At 34.4% G+C, this 21,294-nt stretch overlaps 2 protein-coding genes across 3 annotated transcripts; both read left to right on the top strand.

Annotated features, from left to right (window-relative positions):
* The first annotated feature begins 2,285 nt into the window (after positions 1-2,285).
* Positions 2,286-10,270, top strand: LOC118056384 (phosphoglucomutase, chloroplastic). Of its 2 annotated transcripts, XM_035068569.2 has the most exons (22): positions 2,287-2,743; positions 2,848-2,913; positions 3,099-3,143; positions 3,255-3,347; positions 3,436-3,488; positions 3,982-4,033; positions 4,140-4,208; positions 4,583-4,651; positions 5,394-5,516; positions 5,592-5,644; positions 6,038-6,116; positions 6,197-6,261; positions 6,344-6,411; positions 7,843-7,961; positions 8,041-8,115; positions 8,235-8,350; positions 9,004-9,145; positions 9,280-9,361; positions 9,447-9,493; positions 9,601-9,678; positions 9,788-9,893; positions 9,983-10,270. In XM_035068569.2, the coding sequence occupies exons 1-22, from the start codon at positions 2,504-2,506 to the stop codon at positions 10,048-10,050; spliced, it is 1,908 nt and encodes a 635-aa protein (XP_034924460.1). In that variant the 5' UTR covers positions 2,287-2,503; the 3' UTR covers positions 10,051-10,270. The 2 variants fall into 2 exon arrangements, with proteins under 2 accessions (XP_034924461.1, XP_034924460.1); XM_035068570.2 differs by lacking the exon at positions 3,099-3,143 and having other exon boundaries at positions 2,286-2,743.
* Positions 10,271-18,666: 8,396 nt separating this feature from the next.
* On the top strand, positions 18,667-20,823 carry LOC118056383 (gibberellin 20 oxidase 1). Its single transcript, XM_035068568.2, has 3 exons — positions 18,667-19,578; positions 19,690-20,011; positions 20,183-20,823. Exons 1-3 carry the CDS (start codon positions 19,010-19,012, stop codon positions 20,447-20,449), a joined length of 1,158 nt encoding a protein of 385 aa, XP_034924459.1. The 5' UTR covers positions 18,667-19,009; the 3' UTR covers positions 20,450-20,823.
* The last annotated feature ends 471 nt before the right edge of the window (positions 20,824-21,294 follow it).

Genomic DNA, 21,294 nt, shown 5'->3' with positions numbered 1-21,294 from the left:
CATAATTTTAATAACTAGCAATACTCTGAAAGTTTTTTCCCCTTGAAGGATGCAATTCCATGTGGGCATACTCCACCGTGGTCGAGATGGGAACTTGAGAGCTTTTTCAAGAATGGTGAGAATGCTATCATTTTACATTTGCCTCCGGTGCTTAGAATTTATTTGGAAGTATACTCGTAATTATTTTTTAAAGTATTTTTTATTTAAAAATATATTAAAATAATATTTTTTAGTTTTTAAAAATTATTTTTGATATCAGCATATCAAATGATATAAAAATATTAATTTAAAACAAAAAAATAAAAATAAAAATAAAAATTTTTTAATTTTTTTAAAATATGTTTTTAAAACATACTTAAAAGACACTTACATGTATTATCTTTGATATATTACATCAAACATTATTTGGAAATTGCGACCACAACTAGAAAGGACAAAACCCTGCTTCCTTTTTGTCAAGTGGGATTTGGACTCTATCGAGACAAAGAAAAAAAAATCGAATTCAATAGAATATACCTTAAATATTTAGTTTGTATAAAAAATTTAAGGGATTGAAAGAAACTAAACCCCACAGAAAAACTATTTTAGATATGCCTTGGATTGCTGAAGATTATAATAGTAAAATCACTCTTTTGTCTTTACTTGAAAAATCAAATAAGCTTGCCCGAGGGGTAAAATGGTTTTTGCACGATGTTAATTTGACATTCTTTATTTATTTGGGGGCAACAATGTTTTTTTTATATTTTTTTCATAATAATGCAATTGTTGTATTGACATTAAAAGTCAAAAGTAATTGCATTTTACGGTGAACAAGTTAATTACTTTATTACCCTTAACATTTAATTTTTTAGCCTTGGTTTCAGGGGTTTAATTGTAATCTCATAATAATTTTTTTTATATTATTGTTGTTATTTATTGCTAAGAGCATTTTCATTTTTGAATAAATAATAAAACAAAGAGAAAGAGCCGCTTTGCTGCTTTTAGGCAATGTATAAAGCTAACTACAATGATTTTAATTGTGCTTCCTCTATATAATTTGTTTTGTCTCGATATCTTATTGTACTCTAAACGACACATGTATGGTGGTTTGTTCTGATTTTGTGTCAATTCACTTTTTTTTTTTTCTATTTTTTCTTCGGATTGTGTTCTAGCCACATAAAAAATAATACCAACCCTTTAGCTTTTTTTTTTTCTTTGATTCAATCCCTCTTCTTTTGATTGCAAATGTTTTAATTACATTAATTATTTATAATTGGATTTTATTTTTTGATTTCATCACATGTCATTTGATTTTTTTTTTTTTATCAAATCTAGTTCACATTTTTTTAATTTTTATTTATTTTGTTTTGAGTAATTTTTTGATTGATTTTTTTTATTTCAATTCTATCCTTAAACATTTATTTTCATTTTATTATATCAAATTTAGTTTTAATTTTTTTAATTGTTATTTTATTATGATTCTACCTAATGCTAAAATATATTGAAAAAAAACTACTAATTGTTTTTTTTTTTTTTTTTTACATTTTCTTTTCTCAACACTTAATAACACATAAAAATAATCATCATTTCAAGTAGTTTCATCTAATATAACAAAAGAATGAAAAACAAAAGAGAGAGAGCGGTTTTTACATTGAATAAATAGTCTTAGTTTAATATTAATAAAATAAATTGCATTTAATTAGTATCCCGGCATTAAAAAAGATAGATGCGTTTTTGGTTGGACAGATAAATAAAATAAATATTTATTTGAAAATAATTATGGGATGAATTTATAAAGAGAAAATATAGAAATAAAAAAAACAAAAATATATTTGAACGGGGAGACAAAAACAAATAAATAACAATCTAAAATGAATTTTTATTCTTATAAAATAAGAAAAATAAGAGAACATGCTTCTTTTGTCTTAACTTTTTCTATATGTTCTTTCTCGAAAAAATACCCAATACTACCATAAAAATTATTTGAGACAACTTGGATAGTAAATTAAACTCCTACTCTTGAATAATTATATTTTCTCTTTATAAACCAGGATATTTTTAAACATCATCATGTTAACAAGGGTTAGACCCACTTTGTGCAAATTGGATTAACACGAGACCTCACTCTTCCATAAATCAACAAAACAAAAACTCATGTTTAATCATAATACAGGGAAAATAAATGAGGTATGACAATGACAAGAAAAGAAAAAGAAAAAAAAAGAGAAGAAATAATTCTTTTGAAAAATGGAAAAGAGAAAATAAAAACAAGGGGAGGGAAAAAAAGAAGGAAGTTCACATGATATGCAGTGGTAGGACTGTGACGGAAGTAAAGATAAGTCTTTTAAACGTACGGCAGCAGTCATGGATTTCTTCAACTCTTCTTCTTCTTTTAGACTCACATCCCAAAATCTCTCTCTGCAGTGATCGCTGCTTGGTAACATTTACAAGAGAAGAATACATTGAGGGAAAGGAATAAAAACTTCCATTTTTTTTTTTTATTATCAATCCAGAAGCAATAAAAATGGCTTCTTGTTGTTGTCTGAGGCTTGAAAATGTGATCTTTTCATCAACTTTTAGAAAACTGAGGCAAACTAGTGCAAATGGCAGTGCCCTCCACTCTTCTCCTATCTCTTCCTTGTCTCTTTTATCATCATCTTCTGCTTTATTTTCTCCAATCTTAAAAACTTCACATTCGCTTAGCTCTTCTCTTTCTGTGAAAGCTTCCTCTTCTACTGCCATTGCTGAACCTGAAGGCATCAAGGTTCTTTTTTTGTTTTTTTTCCTGTTATTTCTGCAGAGATAAGTATGTATGTTTTATATGGAAATAATAACAAATGGGGATTTGTTTTTTTTATGTTTTTGCAGATTAATTCAGTGCCGACAAAGCCAATTGAGGGTCAGAAGACAGGGACAAGTGGTCTGCGAAAGAAGGTAATTTTCTGCTTCTTCTGGATGTTTGGATGCTGAGAAAGTTTAGGAAAGTGAATTAATATTCTTGGTTTTATGTGTTTCGATGAATAAAAATCGAGTATTTGGTGGAAGTTGATGGTTTTTTTTTTTGATGATAATGATGGGAACAGGTGATTTATTCTGGTTTCAAATTTGTGTTCTTATAGGTTAAGGTTTTCACTGAGGAAAACTACCTTGCAAATTGGATTCAGGTTTGATTGTTTCCTTTTCATGTTTTGTGGCCATGAGTTCTGTGTTATGTTATGGTTCAGGGGGCATTTGATAAGGGTTTTTGGTAAAGCTTGAGTTTTTTGTATGTGTAGGCATTGTTTAATTCATTGCCACCAGAGGATTACAAGAATGGAGTGCTGGTCTTGGGAGGGGACGGTCGTTACTTCAATCGAGAAGCTTCACAGGTGATTGCTGTTACTTAATCAACCTTTTACGTGTTTAATTATGTGATTCCTTCTCTCATTATTGGAGTTGTTTGGATTTAAAATGCAGATAATCATCAAAATTGCTGCAGGGAATGGTGTTGGCAAAATCCTTGTCGGCAAGTAAGTACAGTGATTGATCCTTTGGTTGTCATATGGAGGAAATGCTAATGTGCAAAGGAAGATCGATGTAATAGATGAGTGCTGAATGCTAAGACTAATTGTTTGAGGCCATTTCTTGTGAACTGTGATAGCTGCTTTTGACTGATAGAACCAAACATTGAGTTGATTAGAAATTGGTTTTTTAAGTTAATTTAACTCCAAAAACCCAGGAAGTTTAATTGAGAAACGTTGGCAGTCATTTGGGCAGTTTTAATTGTCAAAAGTAAGGTTTGGACATCTATAAAATTAATTTTTAAGTTTGCTAACTTCATTTTCTCCTCAGAAGTCTCTCTTTTATCAGACGTGCTTGAGAATCATTTTGGAAAACTTTAAAGAATTGCATATTTTTCCATCTTAAGTTATTTATGTGTGATACCTTTTGGAATCTTGAATGCCAAAATCATTTTTATGCAATTTGGGTCTGTTTTATGGTGCTAATGTTCCACCATTCCAGGGAAGGTATTATGTCCACGCCAGCTGTTTCTGCTGTGATCCGAAAGAGGAAGGCAAGGACATACTTCTCATCTATACTTCGAGCAAGATTCAGCAACTAATTTCAAATCTTTAATAAACTGCCCCCTTTCCTGCTTAACCAAACAAATATTTCTGCAGGCCAACGGTGGATTTATAATGAGTGCAAGTCATAATCCTGGAGGGCCTGAATATGATTGGGGTATCAAGGTGAATTGTTAACGCTCACCTCAAACTCCTGTTTAACTACAGTTTCATCTCAATAGTCAACTCTAAACCCGGGTCCTACCCTTTTTATAAGCTGTATAAAAACATGAAGCATGATGGGCTGATAAGCCTGATATGCATACTGCAGTTTGCTATCATACTACTGGCAGTTGCCAGTTCTTTTTCTTTTTGCATTTATCATACCTGTTGATGATTTAAACCATCCTGAAATGTTCTGGTTTGCAATTTAGTACCTGGTTAAAAGATATTTTTTCCCATCACAAATTAGTGGGTAGTTGAATCAACCGACACTGTTGAGTTACCTTCAAGTAAGCCAGTTGATGTGAATTCTTTTATTTTTTCTTTGCATTTACCAGTTTAATTACAACAGTGGGCAACCTGCACCTGAATCCATCACTGACAAGATATATGGAAACACCCTTTCTGTAAGTATCTGGCTGTTTATGTATGAAAAAAAGTTTTTGTTTGTTTACTTGCAATTCTTTTTGTTCTGTCATTCTTCTTTCTTCAGCATGGTCATGTTCTTCTAGTTTTCATGTCCTCTTTGAAGAGTTAGACTGTAATCTTTGCATATTTGTACCCTTGTAAACTAGTTTCTTATGCAATTGTTAAGAATGTTCTCTGCTGTACTATATGATTCTGTGTGAAGAGTAAATGCTATAGATAAAATATTTATTTTCTTCCTAAAGTAGACACTGACATTGGCAATTCTGAGCGCTACCACTTGTGAGTGGTTTTTTCTTCGCGTGAGTAAAAAATCCAAATTTTTAAAGCTATAAACCTGTACCAAGGCTCAACCTTTGTGAAGCTTTTGTGATTTCTTCTCTAGGTCAGTTAAGCTACATAAAACTGAAAGCACAAGCAAGGCAGTAGGTTGGCTGGTGTAGGCTAGTTACTTTATAAGCATTTTTACATATTTTTCTTATTCATCTATTATTCACTTCTTATGTGGGTTAATATCCATCTTTTCTTGTTTGCTAAAAAATGCAATATACTTATAATCTCTGTAAGTGAAGATTTTGGGTTGCAACTTGACATCATCTAACCTCCACAATTATTTGAATGGCTTGCTTGATTTTTTTTTTTGGAGAATTCCTTGCTTGATTGTTTAGCTTCTATAATTTGGTAGTTCCTGCATGAATCTGAAATTTTGTAAATGCTTTGCAGATATCTGAGATTAAGATGGCGGACATTCCTGATGTCGACCTTTCTAGCCTCGGAGTCACAGAATATGGAAACTTCAGTGTTGAAGTAGTAGACCCAGTTTCGGATTATTTGGAGCTAATGGAGGTTAGAAACAAATTGTGCACATTTGGGTGACCATTCGTTTGGGTTGTGTCAGTAATTGTATGGATTATTTTGCAGAATGTATTTGATCTTGAGCTCATCAAAAGTCTCCTTTCACGGTCAGATTTCAGGTACATTGGTTCTCTGCCAAGTGAAATTAATAGTTTTGTACATGTTTGTTCATGCATATGATAAATGGAGAAGATTCTCTATTCCCTTTGGCTATCTTATGCTATTGATATTCCTCCAAGTGTTGACCTATGGATGGATTAATCTGCATTGAAATCCATATCTTATCTCAACTTGGCTCAACAAAGATTCCCCTGAACTGTTTGCAGTCATCTATGTAAAAGCCTGATCCCCAGACCACTATCTCTGTGGCTGTTTTCACAGATATCATTTTTCTTTTCCTCCTAATATGAAAAGTTCATAGCTTGAATATTGTGTTTTCCATCTTAATCATATATACTTTACATCATTTATTTTTCATGTACAAAAGCATGTCCAATTGTTTTGTGTTTCAGGTTTATATTCGATGCCATGCATGCTGTTACTGGTGCTTACGCAAAACCCATCTTTGTGGACAAGCTTGGGGCCAGTCTGGTATTTTCTGGATGACACATTTTGAAAATCGTTTTCAACTATAGTATAATTCCTGTAACAGATGTTAGTTCGGCATGTAGGATTCAATTTCAAATGGGGTACCTCTGGAGGATTTTGGTCATGGCCATCCAGATCCTAATCTTACGTAAGATGGCTAATAACTTCTAGATCATATAGTGAATTGCAATTATTTGATAGCAATTCAACTGTATCTTTTACTCAAACAGATATGCCAAGGATTTGGTCAACATCATGTATGGTGAGAATGGACCAGATTTTGGAGCTGCAAGTGATGGTATGTCACATGACTTTTGAAGAAACATATCTCCCCTCATTTTTCAAGTGTTTGATGTGGTATTAATTCCTTGAATGTATGCATGGATTCATTGGCAGGTTAGGCTGCATTGAGTGATTCCCTTTAGGTTTGGAGCTGAATTTTGCACTGAAAGTTTGGCGTTCCACTTTATGGCATGGACTAAATAAAGTTTCAATTGCAATGGACTTTAGGTTGTGGCCATAGTTTTTATTGATTGACAAGATATTTGTGGCCATAGTTTTTATTGATTGACAAGATATGGAATGACGAGCTTGGTGGTTTTACCGACAAATAAACTTTACCCTTTTATCAGGCTAGAAGTACTGACCATGTAAATAATGAGTATTTGAACTATCAAGATCTATAAATTGAATTTAGTCTCAAACATTAATGGAAGATATAACTAAGTTTTTAATTCAAAGATGAATAGCGAATAGCATAAACTGAAATTGAATTTGGATCATTTTGGAGAAACACCCAATTACAGAGCCACAAGTGTCATTTTAATTAATTAGTCCAACTGAATTACTCTAAGCTTGGTCTGTTATGCTTACATATCAGGAACACTTTGTCAGTAAATGTTGTTACCAATAGTGAAGTCACTCTATTTAATCAATCTGCAACATATGTTCAGATCTGGATTATGTATATTGTGTGCATTTGTTGTTTTCACACTTTTTCACTGATATAGATGAGCCAATTTGAAATCAACCCTCAAGTTACATTGTTTAACACAATGATACCATTCACAACAAGATCGTTTTGAGTCTCAAATTTGTTGTTGTTTCAGCAGTTTTCACTGCTGTATCCCTGGAAAAACCAGTCAAATAGGAAGGAAGAAATTTCGTATAGTTTTGGAAGGGCTGGTGCAAATCTTGAATGAAGTGATTTGGGTGGCAAACCATCTCATATAGCATTTCTGCCAAGCTTGGGAAACATAAAACCTGCGAAGGCCAACCTTGATAAGGATAGTTGAATTTAAATCAAGGTTTGATCTGCACTTTAGTTCACTGTAGGATGGATTTTGATTAAAATAAGCTAGGTTGATACGACCAACCAATATTTGGTTTGCTTATTTTGCTGCTATATGCTAGAGCAAAAGAAGATTTATGTTAAAGCACTTTAAATCCTTAGAATGAATAGGAATACCATGATCAATAATTCCAGGGCATGAACTTTGTAAGAGTGTTTGACAAGAGCAGGGGGCAGATAGATTGAAAAAGGTGAAATGAAAATTTAGGCTGCCAGATGTCTTTCTAAAACACTATGTAGTGCATTGCTTGTATCAGTTGAATGAGTAATTGGTGTTTCTTATTGAATCATTTGGTTCTACTTTTAGCTTCGTATGATGATTAATCATGATGTCATTAGCATCTCTTTTTTACAATTAACTTCTCTTACCATTATCAGGAGATGGGGACAGAAACATGATCCTAGGTAGAGGGTTTTTTGTCACTCCTTCAGATTCGGTTGCTATCATTGCTGCCAATGCACAGGAAGCCATTCCATACTTTATGAGTGGCCCTAAGGTAGAAAATTCTGCAGATTTTCCTCAACCTCTTGATGTCTAAAGAAACGAAAAATAAATGTCTTCTTTCCAATCTTCAGGGTTTAGCTCGTTCCATGCCGACAAGTGGTGCTCTAGACCGTGTGGCTGAAAAATTGAATCTTCCATTTTTTGAGGTTAGGAAAATCTTTGACAAAATTCTTAGTTTCATTAAAGGGGGAAAAGATAGAAGGTAGAATAGGGTTTGGGTTGACAGAGATGCTTGTCTTCTGACTATCTTTTTTCTTGTGTTAAGGTCCCTACTGGTTGGAAATTTTTTGGGAATCTTATGGATGCTGGAAAACTGTCAATTTGTGGTGAAGAAAGTTTCGGAACTGGTTCTGATCACATTCGTGAGAAGGATGGCATATGGTAACTATCTGAGATGCATCCAATGAACCTCCCACATGTACCAGAATTAAGGCTCTTACCTGCCTATTAGTGATAACAAAAAATAGCCATGTAGTGGTCCAATTGGTAGGGGTAGAAGGTCTGCCATATAATTGTCCTTCCTTATTCCTTGTGAAAGAGTTGAGGGTCTGATGGAAGGAATAGATTGGCTGTTTTGCTGATGGAACTACAATCTAATTCAAGTGGTTCGCAACTTTAGAGCTGAATTAGAATTTTAATAGTCGTTTAACATTATCTTTGTCATAGGAATGTCTTACTTGAAATTGATATGTATTGACATAATCAAAACACAATATTTGTCTCATTGCATGTTTCAATTTTTCCAACACAAGTATATTGTTTGGATTTGCTGTCTATTGTTGTGATTATTGCAAAACCTCATCAGATTGATTTTATGACCCAAGTATTTTGTGAATGTTTGGTGAACCTGATTCAGTGTCGCATCTGTTCCATAAAGTTCTATTGCACTGAATCATGTTCACATTTTCAATGCAAATGTTTGGTTTCCAAGAGTCTCCCTTTTTAGGAATTTTTTGGCTCGGTTTAACACATCTCACTTCTGTTATGAAAGGCTGCCAAATCCCATATAGAATAACAAATCTATCCAATTGCAGGGCTGTTTTAGCTTGGCTGTCAATTATTGCTTACAGAAACAAAGACAAGCAACCAGGGGAGAAGTTAGTATCTGTTGCTGATGTTGTGAAAGAGCATTGGGCAACCTTTGGAAGAAATTTCTTTTCTAGATATGACTATGAAGTAAACATCAGAATTGTTTTTTGTAGATGATAATATAGTTGATGCTTTGGATTTAGCTATGGGCTAAACTTCCCTTGTCTCGGTGGAGGTGGGCACTGGGTACAATTCTTTAATTTGTGTAAATTATTTTTCAGGAATGTGAATCTGAAGGTGCCAACAAAATGATCCAGAATCTTAGAGATATAGTCTCTAAAAGCAAACCAGGTGATAAGTATGGTAAGTTTGCATCTGATCTCGTCTTCATAATCACATTCTTCTATTTGACAATGTCTAAGCATTGTTTTTACAATCTGCTTTATAGGAAATTACACCCTTCAGTTTGCTGACGACTTTATGTACACTGATCCTGTAAGTTAAACACTGCATGTTTATCATATTTGACTAGTATAATTTCACCAAGCATCTGTAGTTTAATATCACTGCCATGTTTAACTTATCTTCATGCGATCTTATAGGTGGATGGAAGTGTGGTATCAAAGCAAGGTGTCCGGCTTGTTTTCACCGATGGATCAAGGATTATATTCCGTTTATCTGTATGTTCAGTTGATTATTTTTTCTTATAACTGGAATATCCACATCGAACAGAATTTGAAGCTACATGGGCTCCTGTTTTTCTTATAACTGGAATATCCACATCTGCAGGGAACTGGATCAGCAGGTGCAACTGTCAGAATCTACATCGAACAGTATGAACCAGATGTCTCTAAACATGAGATGGATGCCCAAGTAGCCCTAAAACCACTAATAGGTCAGTCATATTGTTTTTTTCTTCGAATAAAATGCTATTTCTTAGGTTTTACTTGCATATGTATTCTTGATATGTTTGGTTTGTTTTAGACCTGGCATTGTCTGTATCAAAGTTGAAAGACTTCACAGGAAGGGACAAGCCAACAGTCATCACATGACGTTAACAGCAATTGTGAGTCTCACAAATCAAGTGGTATGCCAAGTTATGCTTAAAGGCAGGTTGGGCTTTCCTTTCTTTTCTGGCTTTACTTGCCATACAGATTCTTTCTGCTCAGTTTTGGTTGTACTTTAGCTAGCATGGTATTATGGTTCAATAAATCTTTCCATGTAAAGTAAGTTAAAACATATCTATGCAAATAAAATCTCTTGCATTCACTACATGCCCTTGTTAATCTTCATCTCCCCCGTGTTGATATGAAGTCATTGTGGATGGATAACAGTAAAAATGACAAGACATAAATATCGGCTAGACGTTAACTGAAACCTCATGTTGAACGTGGTTAAGGTAACCTTCTAATCTGACCCCATTAGAAGACACCTACTCAAGCTCCATACGAGTTTCCTGTTGCTCCCGCCGTTCTTTACTGGATGTTAAATCCTCCAAATTAACGTCATCGTGTTCTCTGCTCTATCTCAACTATACAAAGATCCCGCCCTCCAATTGAAGCATGGTTTGGAGCTGTCTACCAGATTTTTCATATTTGATCGCTTAAGTTTAAGTAAATCGTCTAGAAATATTATTGGAATTTTGGACCATTTTAGGATGGAAATAGGAAAATAAATAACAGGAAAAGAGAACAAATGGAAAGTAGCAGACTGAAACAGAGAGAGCATTTGAGAGTGAGTATGTTGGTACGAATTTCGTCATTTCATTTAGTTTCATCCACTGTTCCATGACAACAAAATGCAATGGTACATCCATGATAAGACAATTACAAGTCACTTGCAGATATTGCCTTGAATTTGTAAACCAATTTACCCATATCTGATACGCAATTCTCCTTCAATATTGCTATGTCCATACAACATTTTGGCCCAACAACTACCAACTAAGAAGATCTGTTAGTATTATGTATCATTTAGTGACCATTCTTCATGCATTTAGATCTATGATAGAGCTTGTTGCATGGTCATGGCTATCCCTTCAAAAGACATGATCTGGTGGTGTGTTTATGACAAGCAAAGCAGCTCCTTTTGTTGTCAAGGTTGATCCTATTGGTGTGCTTTTAGCTGATCAGATCATGATGAAACATCCAGTGCCAGGTCCCGACCACCTTTTGTGGGAGCTGAGTGTACAACTAAAACAAGCATGACCACAATATAAGATATAATGGGAAAATAAATGTCTCTAATACTTCCACAGTCTTCTTTGAAATGCAAGGTAACACTCTCCCGCAGCCCCAATTGACATAATGGCACAGAAAGCACTCAGTATGAGAGAACATGCTGGGACACTATTTTTGTCCTTTTAAAGTTCAAATGTAGCATCAGCCACTTCCCTCTCGGAAACTTTTATACCCTTAGTTAGGATGTGACATTGTCTAACTGCATTCTCTTCTACAGAGAAAAACACTTCAAAAAGGGACCCTAGAGTGCTTTTTCAGTATCAGAGAACACTTGTGATGTAGGCTTTTCTTTCTACATCCCCTTTTACTGCAAGCTGGGGCATCAGAAAGTTAACCCTAAAATCCTCTGTTTCTATGATGTTTCCTGATAAGCATCCAATAATGCGAATTTTCTGCCGTTTTGCATTTTAATCGAAGGAGGTTTTGCGCTTGTAAATCCCAAAATTATAAGCCTAGTTTTTTGTTATTTGCTCTCTAGTTTCCCCTTAAATGGACACATTAAATTCAATGCTAAGCTGGACCAGGTTCAATAGTGTTTCCTTTGGCAAAGAGAACATACTTTTACTATCATTGAATGGAGCCCGCCTTTTTCTTCAAAAATCCAAAACCAAAATCAATCTGGATTGTCTCTGCTCCCCATTTCTAATGTGATTTAAGTCCTCCACCAGACCCACCAACAAATAATTGTACAGACAGGAGAAAAGTAAGCGAAACTTGTAGTGCATGATCTTAGAGGATAGAACTGTGTTTGTCCTAACTGATACACACACTTAAGCTATAGTTGTTGTAATAGATCCAACCTTGTTGGGTCTATCAGTTTCATGGGATTTGCTCTTGAAGAGAACAAGCTCAATTTGCCCCACCTTTTATCTGCATGACATTGTGACAACTCCACCATCATGTTAGTTGCTTCTAGTGATGGACCTTGATGTCCCCCCTTTCTTTTCCACCTACTGTCCTCTGTACTGTAGTGAACAACTTCAGGTTTGTGGAAAGTTCTCAACTTGTAGAGAGTTTCTTGATCATCAAAATGTTAGCATAAACCAATGTTGAGAAAATGACATCCACATTTATCTCTAGGTATTGTCTTCATAACTATGCTCTGCTGCCAGCACTACTACATATTGCAGTTGAAAATATTCTTGCCAGGGGATTTCGATCGACAATTTCAGCTTCAACATGTCAAAACCGTTCCGAAATACCTCAGGAAACATCTACATAGAAATAACTAAAAAAAAAAAAAAAAACACTTTCAATCGTCATGTCAAACGCAGGGATGAAACCATGTATATGCTCTTAAAGTTTGACTAAACCATGAAGAGGTGGATGCTTTTCTATAAAACCTTTGTTTTCCTTTGATTTGAAGAGTGATTATGAGTCCTCCCCATGGGTTATTATCAATGAGACGTAGTTCCTACGGCTTTGTTTTGTGTGGTCGGACGAAACTATATATTTGAATAAATATTTGATTAATAGAGATATTTTTATCTTATGAATCTTATTGAAAACTCTTTCCTAAAACATTAATGAGAAAAAACTATAATTTTAAATATACTTTTTAAAATCATAACAGTAAAAGGTATCGTAATACTAAATACATATTATAAGTGATTAATGGAGATTTTGTGAAGAATGCCATGATTTTAGGTTTGAAAATAGTTTGTACGTATTCCTTACAAGTTTCTACTATCATTCATATACCTCTACATCATACCCTCTTTATGACTATCATTGGTTTCAGCATCATATACTACAAGGAAGAGGCAATAATTCTTGATGTATACTTTGCTGTAATGCATCCCTTTTTCATGGTTTGTCCCAATTGATGGCTACTTTTTTTTTTTTTTTTTACTGTTTATATTGGAGAACTACATGTATACGTTTTAGGGCTGGAAATGGACCTACCTGGTTACACCTTAAATAGTAAATTCCTTAGTCATAATTCAGTCAAGACAATCAAGCACTCCTCCACTATCCAATATCATGCATCTTTTCGTACATCTTAGGCAATCCATTTCCCTGTAATTCTCCATTTCCTTATTTGTATTTGACTTTAGGGAACAACTATTTTACATTCATCCATATGCATACAAGTTTGACTTTATGAATTTTATTGAATCAAATCGCTCTCTCCATGATTTAATGTTTGATTAATTACATCTCAAGACCTATATATAATTCATATAGTTGGATCTTAATAGTATTGTCTTAAAATATCTAATCTAAAATGTTTGAACCTAGTGCTAGTGGAGAGACTTAAAAGCAACACATATAAATAATTACTTTGAAAAAAATAATTTAAAACTTAGAAGCATGTTTGATTCATAGAAATAAAGATATGATTCTCACATCATATTAAGATGCTAATATTTAAATTAGTAGTTTATTTGTTTTTTCTTGTACACAAACACACTTATCTTTCATACCAATTTTGTTTGAAACAAAATATATTCAAGGAATTAATTGAAATGCTCTTAATCTATTTCACATTTTGGATTTGTTTGTTTTTGTGGTGCGGTGTTGTACGATCTAAATTTTGCTCCAATTATAAATTTAAAAGTGTTTGATTAATTAATATACATCATAATTTTGTATGGTTCCATTTAAAATTTTCTTTTAAAACATCGGTTAGTTTTTTTTTTCTTAAACCTACTTCTTTATGTCTTGTTTGAGAATGCGAGTGCGTTAGTAGTTGTTTTTTCAAAGTATTTTTCGCTTGAAAATGCATTAAAATAATATTTTTTATTTTTTTAAAAAATATTTTTTATATCAGTATATCAAAACTATATAAAAACACCAAAACATATTATTTTGAAGCAAATAAAAAAATAAAATAAAAATTCAATCTTTTTAAAAAACTATTTTGAAACGCAAAAACTAACAGGCTAAATTATAACCGCAAAAACTACAGCATTGCAAACATGCACTTCAAATCTCTAACTTTATTGGTTATTTAGTTGACCCACATTAGACTATTAGGTGGTAGTGATACTATTAAAACATCATCTAGGATCTTAAATTCTTCCCCACTTACTTAGATATGTCAATAATGGAGATTTGCTTAGTGCTTTACATGCAACTATAAGTCAACCGAAAGAACACCATTATTTTTTAAGTTTAAACAGTAGATGTGACTATGCCTTATTGCTCCACACACACTCCTCCATTCTCTTTCTCTCTGAAGAGACTATCTCAAATCGTGTCCCCCCCTTCTTCTTCTCTCTTTCTTTTTTTATTTTCTCCTTTTTTAACATGAATAAAATACATACTCTAAACCAACATAGTTTTTTAACAACGTTTGAATCCCATTACTCAATCTTTTTCCTTAATTATAGTACAGCAAATTAGCGTTGATTAGATCATGGATTTCACTTGAATTAGACATTTTTTAGCACAATGTATTTAGCACGTACTTTGATGCCATTAAAGGTACCCCCCCCCTCTTCTTCTTCTTCTTCAATGAAATTGATGCTAGGAGGTTGGTGGATTACTTTGTAATAAAACCCATGTTGATCGTGGAAGTTTTGACTCGCATACCATATAATAAGTGCAGAAACATGATAATATGATAAAAAGCATTCGAGCGTGCGTTCATACACACACATATAAATATAAAATCGGGTCCAGGAATAAAATGGACTGAGTTAATCAATAAAAAATGTGGCATTTAATTTCTAGTTTCTAAAATGTTTTTGTTTAAACGAGAGACGTTGGCTTTAAAATGCTTCTCTCGTATTATCTCTTGCATTTTTCTTCCATGATTTTCCTAGTAGTTTGAGGCAGTCACACAAAATGGGTAACAAAAGTTAAACATTAGATAATTAAACCCATTATGGGCCGTTGCCTAATGTTTTCCGGTCATGGCCTAATTTCTTTGACATATGATTTAAGTGTTTCACCGTTATTTAAAAAAAAATGATTACCAAATATTCTAAATAAAATAATAGAAATTAGATTTGAGATAAATACTAAAAATAAAAATAAAAGGGACATATTCTCTTGTATTTTTTTATTTTAAAATAATAAAAATTTACTTTAAAACAATAATAAAAATATATTTATTTTATGTTTACATGATCACTGTTTCTTAAGTTAAATAAATTTTTATTCTTTGTGTTTATCCTTTTTTTTATCCAAGAACATTAATCAAACACATCTTAAACAAACAATTACGTGCAGATAACCTTCATTCATTTCAATTTGTTTTGAAAAGAAGAAGAAGAAGAGATAATATCTACTCTTCATATATAAATCCCATACATCTCAATAATCAAGAACAGAAAATTGACATGGCAAGGAACCAGAGCGTAGAGATGGAATACTAGAGATAGGTTTTTTTTTTAAAAAAAATATTTTATCCAAAAACCCTTGAATTGTATTCCATTAATGTAACATCTGCCTTGATGAAATTTATCAGAAAGAAATCATCGTGTCATCAGCAAGTAGGAATTGCGAAAGTGAAACCTGAAGATAGTACCCTTGCAAGGAAATTCATCATACACTCCGTCGAGAGCCATAATAATAATTTTTTTTTTCCTGGAATTACATATAATCTGTGGTGGCCACATTTTTTTGTGTGGTGAGAAATAGGAAAGCAAAAAACACAATCTCTTACAACTTGATTCACTTTTTGTCCTTTCTATTGTATGGCATATTGTTGCTTCCTCCGGCAACTAGTACGATGTATATAGGACTTCTTCAATTCCAACTTTAGTTCAGAGAATCCAGATGTTAGGGGAAAATAAGATTTTTATTTTATTTTATTATAATTTCTTCTCTCACAATTCTAAACGGTGATTAAGACCAAGTAGCTGAAGTTTGAAGTGGGAATTAATATTTCGAGGGCCATTTTCCATTAAAACTAATTAACATTTCGTTTTTGCTTCAAGATCTTGAAGCAAAACCAAGAGGGAGGGATGCCATCAAGTGATGCTACAAATTGGCAAAAAGCAACCAAATGTTGGTGGAATATTAAGGGAGATTGAAGCATGTTGTCCTTAAAAATGACACTCTCTTTCTATTTATGGCCAGAGAATCCATTCAAGGTGTTAAGTCAAATTTAATTGGGGCTTGCTTTAGTAGAGAGGGAGATCATAGGCTCCCTTCATGTACATGGCATTGTTATGTCAAACCCACCATGGCACTATCCTACTAGTTGCTTCAATCACTTCACCTTAGTTGCCACCGATAACCCACCCACTTCAAACTATTTTGCAAAAGTACTGAGCAACTTTCGGCCTTTTTATTTCAATTTCTCATGCTATTATATAAAAAATATTAAAAATTACAGTGAAAAATCTTTTGAAAAACAGCTCGAAATACTAAAACAAACACTTTATTCATAATATTCGTTGATTTATTTTGTGGGTTTTTTTTTTTTTTTTTTTGAGAATCCAACTCGGAACTTCGGAGAAACCTAAGAAATGAGAGCATGGATTTTGTTTTCCTTTCTAATGACCAAGTTAGGCAAGGGAGAATCTCCAAAGACTACTATTTTAGGTTTACTCCCATGGCTTGAATTACCCAGTGGACCTTCTCAAGTGGCAACCGCTGGAGTTGTTGTTTTTGATAGAATAATTGTCTCCCCATTTTGCTCGGCATCACCTATATATTGCTGATTAATATAGTTTAATGAAATTTTCTAAATAATGATCCCAAGTTCTGAACCTAGTAAATAAAAAATAAAAAATAAAAAACAGATTTCCTTAACAGCAAAGTCAATCTCTTTAGATTTAATCCAGCAAAGTTAAGAAGTGATCATGATAACGTAAAAGAAAATTTACTTAACCACAATCAACAAAACCAGTCCCAAACCCCAAATTTGTTTTCCTTTCACTTTAACTCTGTTTTTTTTTTTTTTTTTTTAGCCTTTTCAAGCTCAATATACTCCATAAAATGAGCAAACTACAAAGTAACAAAAAAATGTCCCTGAAAAGTTAGAAGAAAGAATAAAATGTCCCTGCCCGAGTAACACCAGATTTGGCGTGGCTGGCCTCTGATTAATAATGTCACCACCTCGGTCGGTCCCTCCGCTTGTTTTCAAAGAAGTGAAAGGGAAAAAATACAATAAAAATCACAGCATGCATGCCTCTTGGGAACTTGAAAGAAGTTGGGCAGGGGTTCTGCTGCATTTTAAATATTAACATCCTGACAAGCATAAGCATTTATTGGCCTCATTTTCAAGAAAAAATTAGAGAAGGGAATGCTCAAACACTTGTGCAAACAACATAAAATCTCCCCCCTTTTAATTTAAATTAAATTAAGCACATCGAAATTAGCCACCGGTTAATTACTTACCCTTTATTGCTTACCACCAAACTTAGTAGTTGCTGGCTACAAGGCTACTCATGCCCGAGTCCCTGTTACAAGTCATTATAGTTTGCTATTTCCATGACAGGAGAACCACTTCATTCACTTTTTAGTTTGTGTCACCTTATAACTGGAAGATCTTCCTGATTCAAACAGGAACAGCAATTAATGTTTCTTTACTTTGTCTCTTTCCTTGTATGCCTATGTTGTATTTGCAATGATTCTGCTTAGCCATCCTCGCTAAAAAAAACTACTCGTTACGAAGTACTTGGCTGTCAAAACGCGAGTACTCTCTTAGGTTCCATGTTCTATGTTACATCTTTTCTCGCTAGCTCTCTGTGATAACTCGTCAATGCTGCTAAGTAAACTCTCTGTTCTATTAATTATGTAACGTGAGAGGTCTGGTTTGGGTTGCTTCAACCCCCTGCGTTGCCCTAGAACATGTGTGCTTGACTTTGGATGTTTGGAGCTGTTTGTTTACGTTTTTTTTGTACGTTTCAAACTGCTGCTCGAATAAAAAGCAACCGAAATGATACTTCTGATTTTGAACTGTAGCTTGAAATGAAAAAACAAAAAAAAACATGGATGAACACGCTCGTGAGCTAGCACAGATAGGAATGCTATTTAGTCATTCGAAGTATACGGAGACATATAAGAGAAATTGAGAAATACAGGTCGGACATGGATATGTATATCCAGCATGAAGCTATGCTGGGATATGGGGTCACAAAAGAGAATGGTAGAAGAGGGAAGGGAAAAGAGGAAGAGAAATGAGTAGAGAGAGAGATTAATTAGTGGAGAAATCTGTTTTTCACAGGGTAATTAGGCCCCTCAAAACAGATTTCTTCTTCCTTGATTATTTTTTTGTAAACCTAGTGTTGCTCCCAAAAAAGAAAGCAGAGTAGAGTACAGAGGACCTATGTCAGGTGGGGGCTTGGGCATTTTAAAAACAGAACAGGAAGTTATGGGTTTAATACAGGTCTAAGCACACTCTTGATACAAGACAAAGTAAAGTGCCCTGCTGACACTAGCTTAGAGCATCCAAACAAAAAACTCCATCGGGAAGAGCTTTCCTGGCAGCTATAAAAAGGACAGAACTCCAACAAATTGGTCTATCACCTAATTTTCTCATTAAGCAACCCCCTGCGCTGCAAACCCCCTCCTCTTCTCAAGCCCTTCCTTGCAAAAATAAAATCCACAGAGCATATAAGAGAGAGGGAAAGATAGCTAGCTACAAGATTCCAACATTCGGGCTCGCCGATTTCCACAACGAGAGCGGTCCTGGCTTTTCTTTTATCATCATCAGTACACTTCTTTCTTTTATCTTAACTAGGAGCTAAGTACCAACTCTCCCTCCCTGCCTCTCAAACCTCACACAATCACATACATACATACATATATATACACACCCACACCCACACGCAGACCGTGCCCTGCCACCTGCCACAGAATTTGTAATGCAATGGCAATAGATTGCATCAAAACCATGCCATCCATAACCACCCCTCACCACCACCCAAAAGATCAGGATCAATGCAAAGATGATGGCAAGTCTTTTGTCTTTGATGCACAAGTTCTTCGACACCAGACAAACATACCCCAGCAGTTCATTTGGCCTGACCATGAAAAGCCTAATACTAATGCACCTGAACTCCAAGTCCCGCTTGTAGACTTGGGTGATTTCCTCTCTGGTAACCCTGTTGCTGCAGTGGAAGCTTCAAGACTTGTTGGTGAAGCATGTAAAAAACATGGTTTCTTTCTAGTTGTTAATCATGGAGTTGATAAAACACTCATTGCCCATGCTCATAATTACGTTGACACCTTCTTCAAATTGCCACTTTCTGAGAAACAAAAGGCCCAGAGAAAGATTGGCGAGTCCTGTGGATATGCTAGCAGCTTTACTGGCAGGTTTTCCTCTAAACTTCCATGGAAAGAAACGCTTTCTTTTCGCTACAAAGCTGAGGAGAGTTCATCAAAACACATCGAGGAATACTTTCACAACAGAATGGGGGAAGATTTTGCTGAATTCGGGTATGTTACAATTTTTTTTCCCCGTTCAATTTGGTTTTGTTCAATGTTGTCTATTGAGATTGGTTAATGTTCTCTTCGACACTAAGATTTCTCGTCTTCTGTTTTCACCAGGACGGTGTATCAGGACTACTGTGAGGCCATGAGCACTTTGTCACTAGGGATCATGGAGCTATTAGGAATGAGCCTCGGTGTGAGCAGAGAACATTTCAGGGAGTTCTTTAATGAGAATGATTCAATAATGAGGCTCAACTACTACCCTCCATGCCAAAAACCTGACCTTACTTTAGGCACCGGTCCTCATTGTGATCCAACTTCCTTAACCATCCTCCATCAGGACCAAGTGGGTGGTCTTCAAGTGTTTGTGGACAACGAATGGCGTTCGATTAACCCCAATTTTGACGCTTTTGTTGTTAACATTGGTGACACCTTCATGGTAAGATATTCGCGCAAGTGAAGGCGGTTCTGTCCTTTTCATTAAGATAAATAAATAGAATTGCCCTACACGTACGTGGATGATAATTGACAATTCCTTTAAATTATCACCGAATTTGCATTAATGATTACAAAAGGTACTGATATTTAGTGGGTTTTGTTGTTTTTTCAGGCTCTATCGAATGGTATATACAGGAGCTGTTTGCACCGAGCAGTGGTGAACAGCCAAACACCAAGAAAATCTCTCGCTTTCTTTCTGTGTCCAAAGAATGACAAGATGGTAACTCCACCACATGAATTAGTGGACACATGCAATCCGAGAATATATCCAGATTTCACATGGCCTATGTTGCTCGAATTCACACAAAAGCATTACCGAGCTGACATGAAGACACTTGAGGTGTTCACAAACTGGCTTCATCAACGAAGTCTTAGCTGAACAAGTGGGTCAAGTGATGTATCCCACAAATGCACTTGGGGGCATGCTATTGGTCTTTTTCTTGGAAAAAAATAATGAAAGCGATGTTGATGGGAGAGGAGAGGACACGAAAGGGAAAGAAATGAAGCTGGAAAGAGATGGGAATTTTGTTAAGACTTGGAGATCATCATCCGTGCATGAAGTGATCGCAAAAGTAATTAAGAGGCCATTTCTTATTTATGTCCATAGATCTGGTAATTAATTACTAGCTAGCTTCTTTATTGGTCATGAATAAAAAAAAAAAGTGCAATCATAGACCAATAAAGAGTTGGATTAGCTTATTTTTTGTATTTTCCTTGATAATCTAGAAAAATTACCAGTAGTAGCATTAATTACATCCCTCTTTTCATTATAAATTGCTTTGATTATCAAATAATCCAATATCATCAATGAACACCAAAAAAAAAAAAAAAACACCATCCCCCTCCCTCTGGTGCTAGTTGAATTCATCCTTACAAAACATGAATTAATTGGGATCTATCACATCAACAAATCAAAATTGTTTTAATTTAATGAATTGGGTTCTTGTAAAAGAACTTATTTACATATTTGGTTCATAATTCTCAAAGAATCAAGATCATTGAATGAGCAAAATTATTTTCCAGCATGCATGAAAAATTACCTCCTCTGTAAGAACCGAAAAGGCCTTTTCATGTAGCTTGTGGATGCAAAGACTGAGTAAATAGGACAAAATGACGAGTTCCAGTACCAAATAATCAGGACCACAAAGAAATTCAGATATGCTTGCTAGTGTCAAGAAGAAGATAAACCAAACCGAACAAATTCTAATTTAATTTAATTTTTTC

The sequence above is a fragment of the Populus alba genome, chromosome 15 (genome assembly GCF_005239225.2).
Source record: "Populus alba chromosome 15, ASM523922v2, whole genome shotgun sequence".
NCBI classification, from domain to species: Eukaryota; Viridiplantae; Streptophyta; class Magnoliopsida; order Malpighiales; family Salicaceae; genus Populus; species Populus alba.
Note: the sequence above shows the minus strand (reverse complement) of the source record. Positions and strands in the feature narration are given on the sequence as shown.

What these genes read in the sequence shown, in the direction of transcription:
- LOC118056384 (XM_035068569.2), top strand. Translation starts at nt 2,504, where the DNA reads ATGGCTTCTTGTTGTTGTCTGAGGCTTGAAAATGTGATCTTTTCATCA. An exon ending in CTGTGATCCGAAAGAGGAAG is followed by an intron (nt 4,034 to 4,139) that starts GCAAGGACATAC and finishes ATATTTCTGCAG; the next exon opens with GCCAACGGTGGATTTATAAT. An exon ending in ACTTTATGAGTGGCCCTAAG is followed by an intron (nt 7,962 to 8,040) that starts GTAGAAAATTCT and finishes TCCAATCTTCAG; the next exon opens with GGTTTAGCTCGTTCCATGCC.
- LOC118056383 (XM_035068568.2), top strand. Translation starts at nt 19,010, where the DNA reads ATGGCAATAGATTGCATCAAAACCATGCCATCCATAACCACCCCTCAC. An exon ending in GAAGATTTTGCTGAATTCGG is followed by an intron (nt 19,579 to 19,689) that starts GTATGTTACAAT and finishes TGTTTTCACCAG; the next exon opens with GACGGTGTATCAGGACTACT. An exon ending in ACATTGGTGACACCTTCATG is followed by an intron (nt 20,012 to 20,182) that starts GTAAGATATTCG and finishes TTGTTTTTTCAG; the next exon opens with GCTCTATCGAATGGTATATA.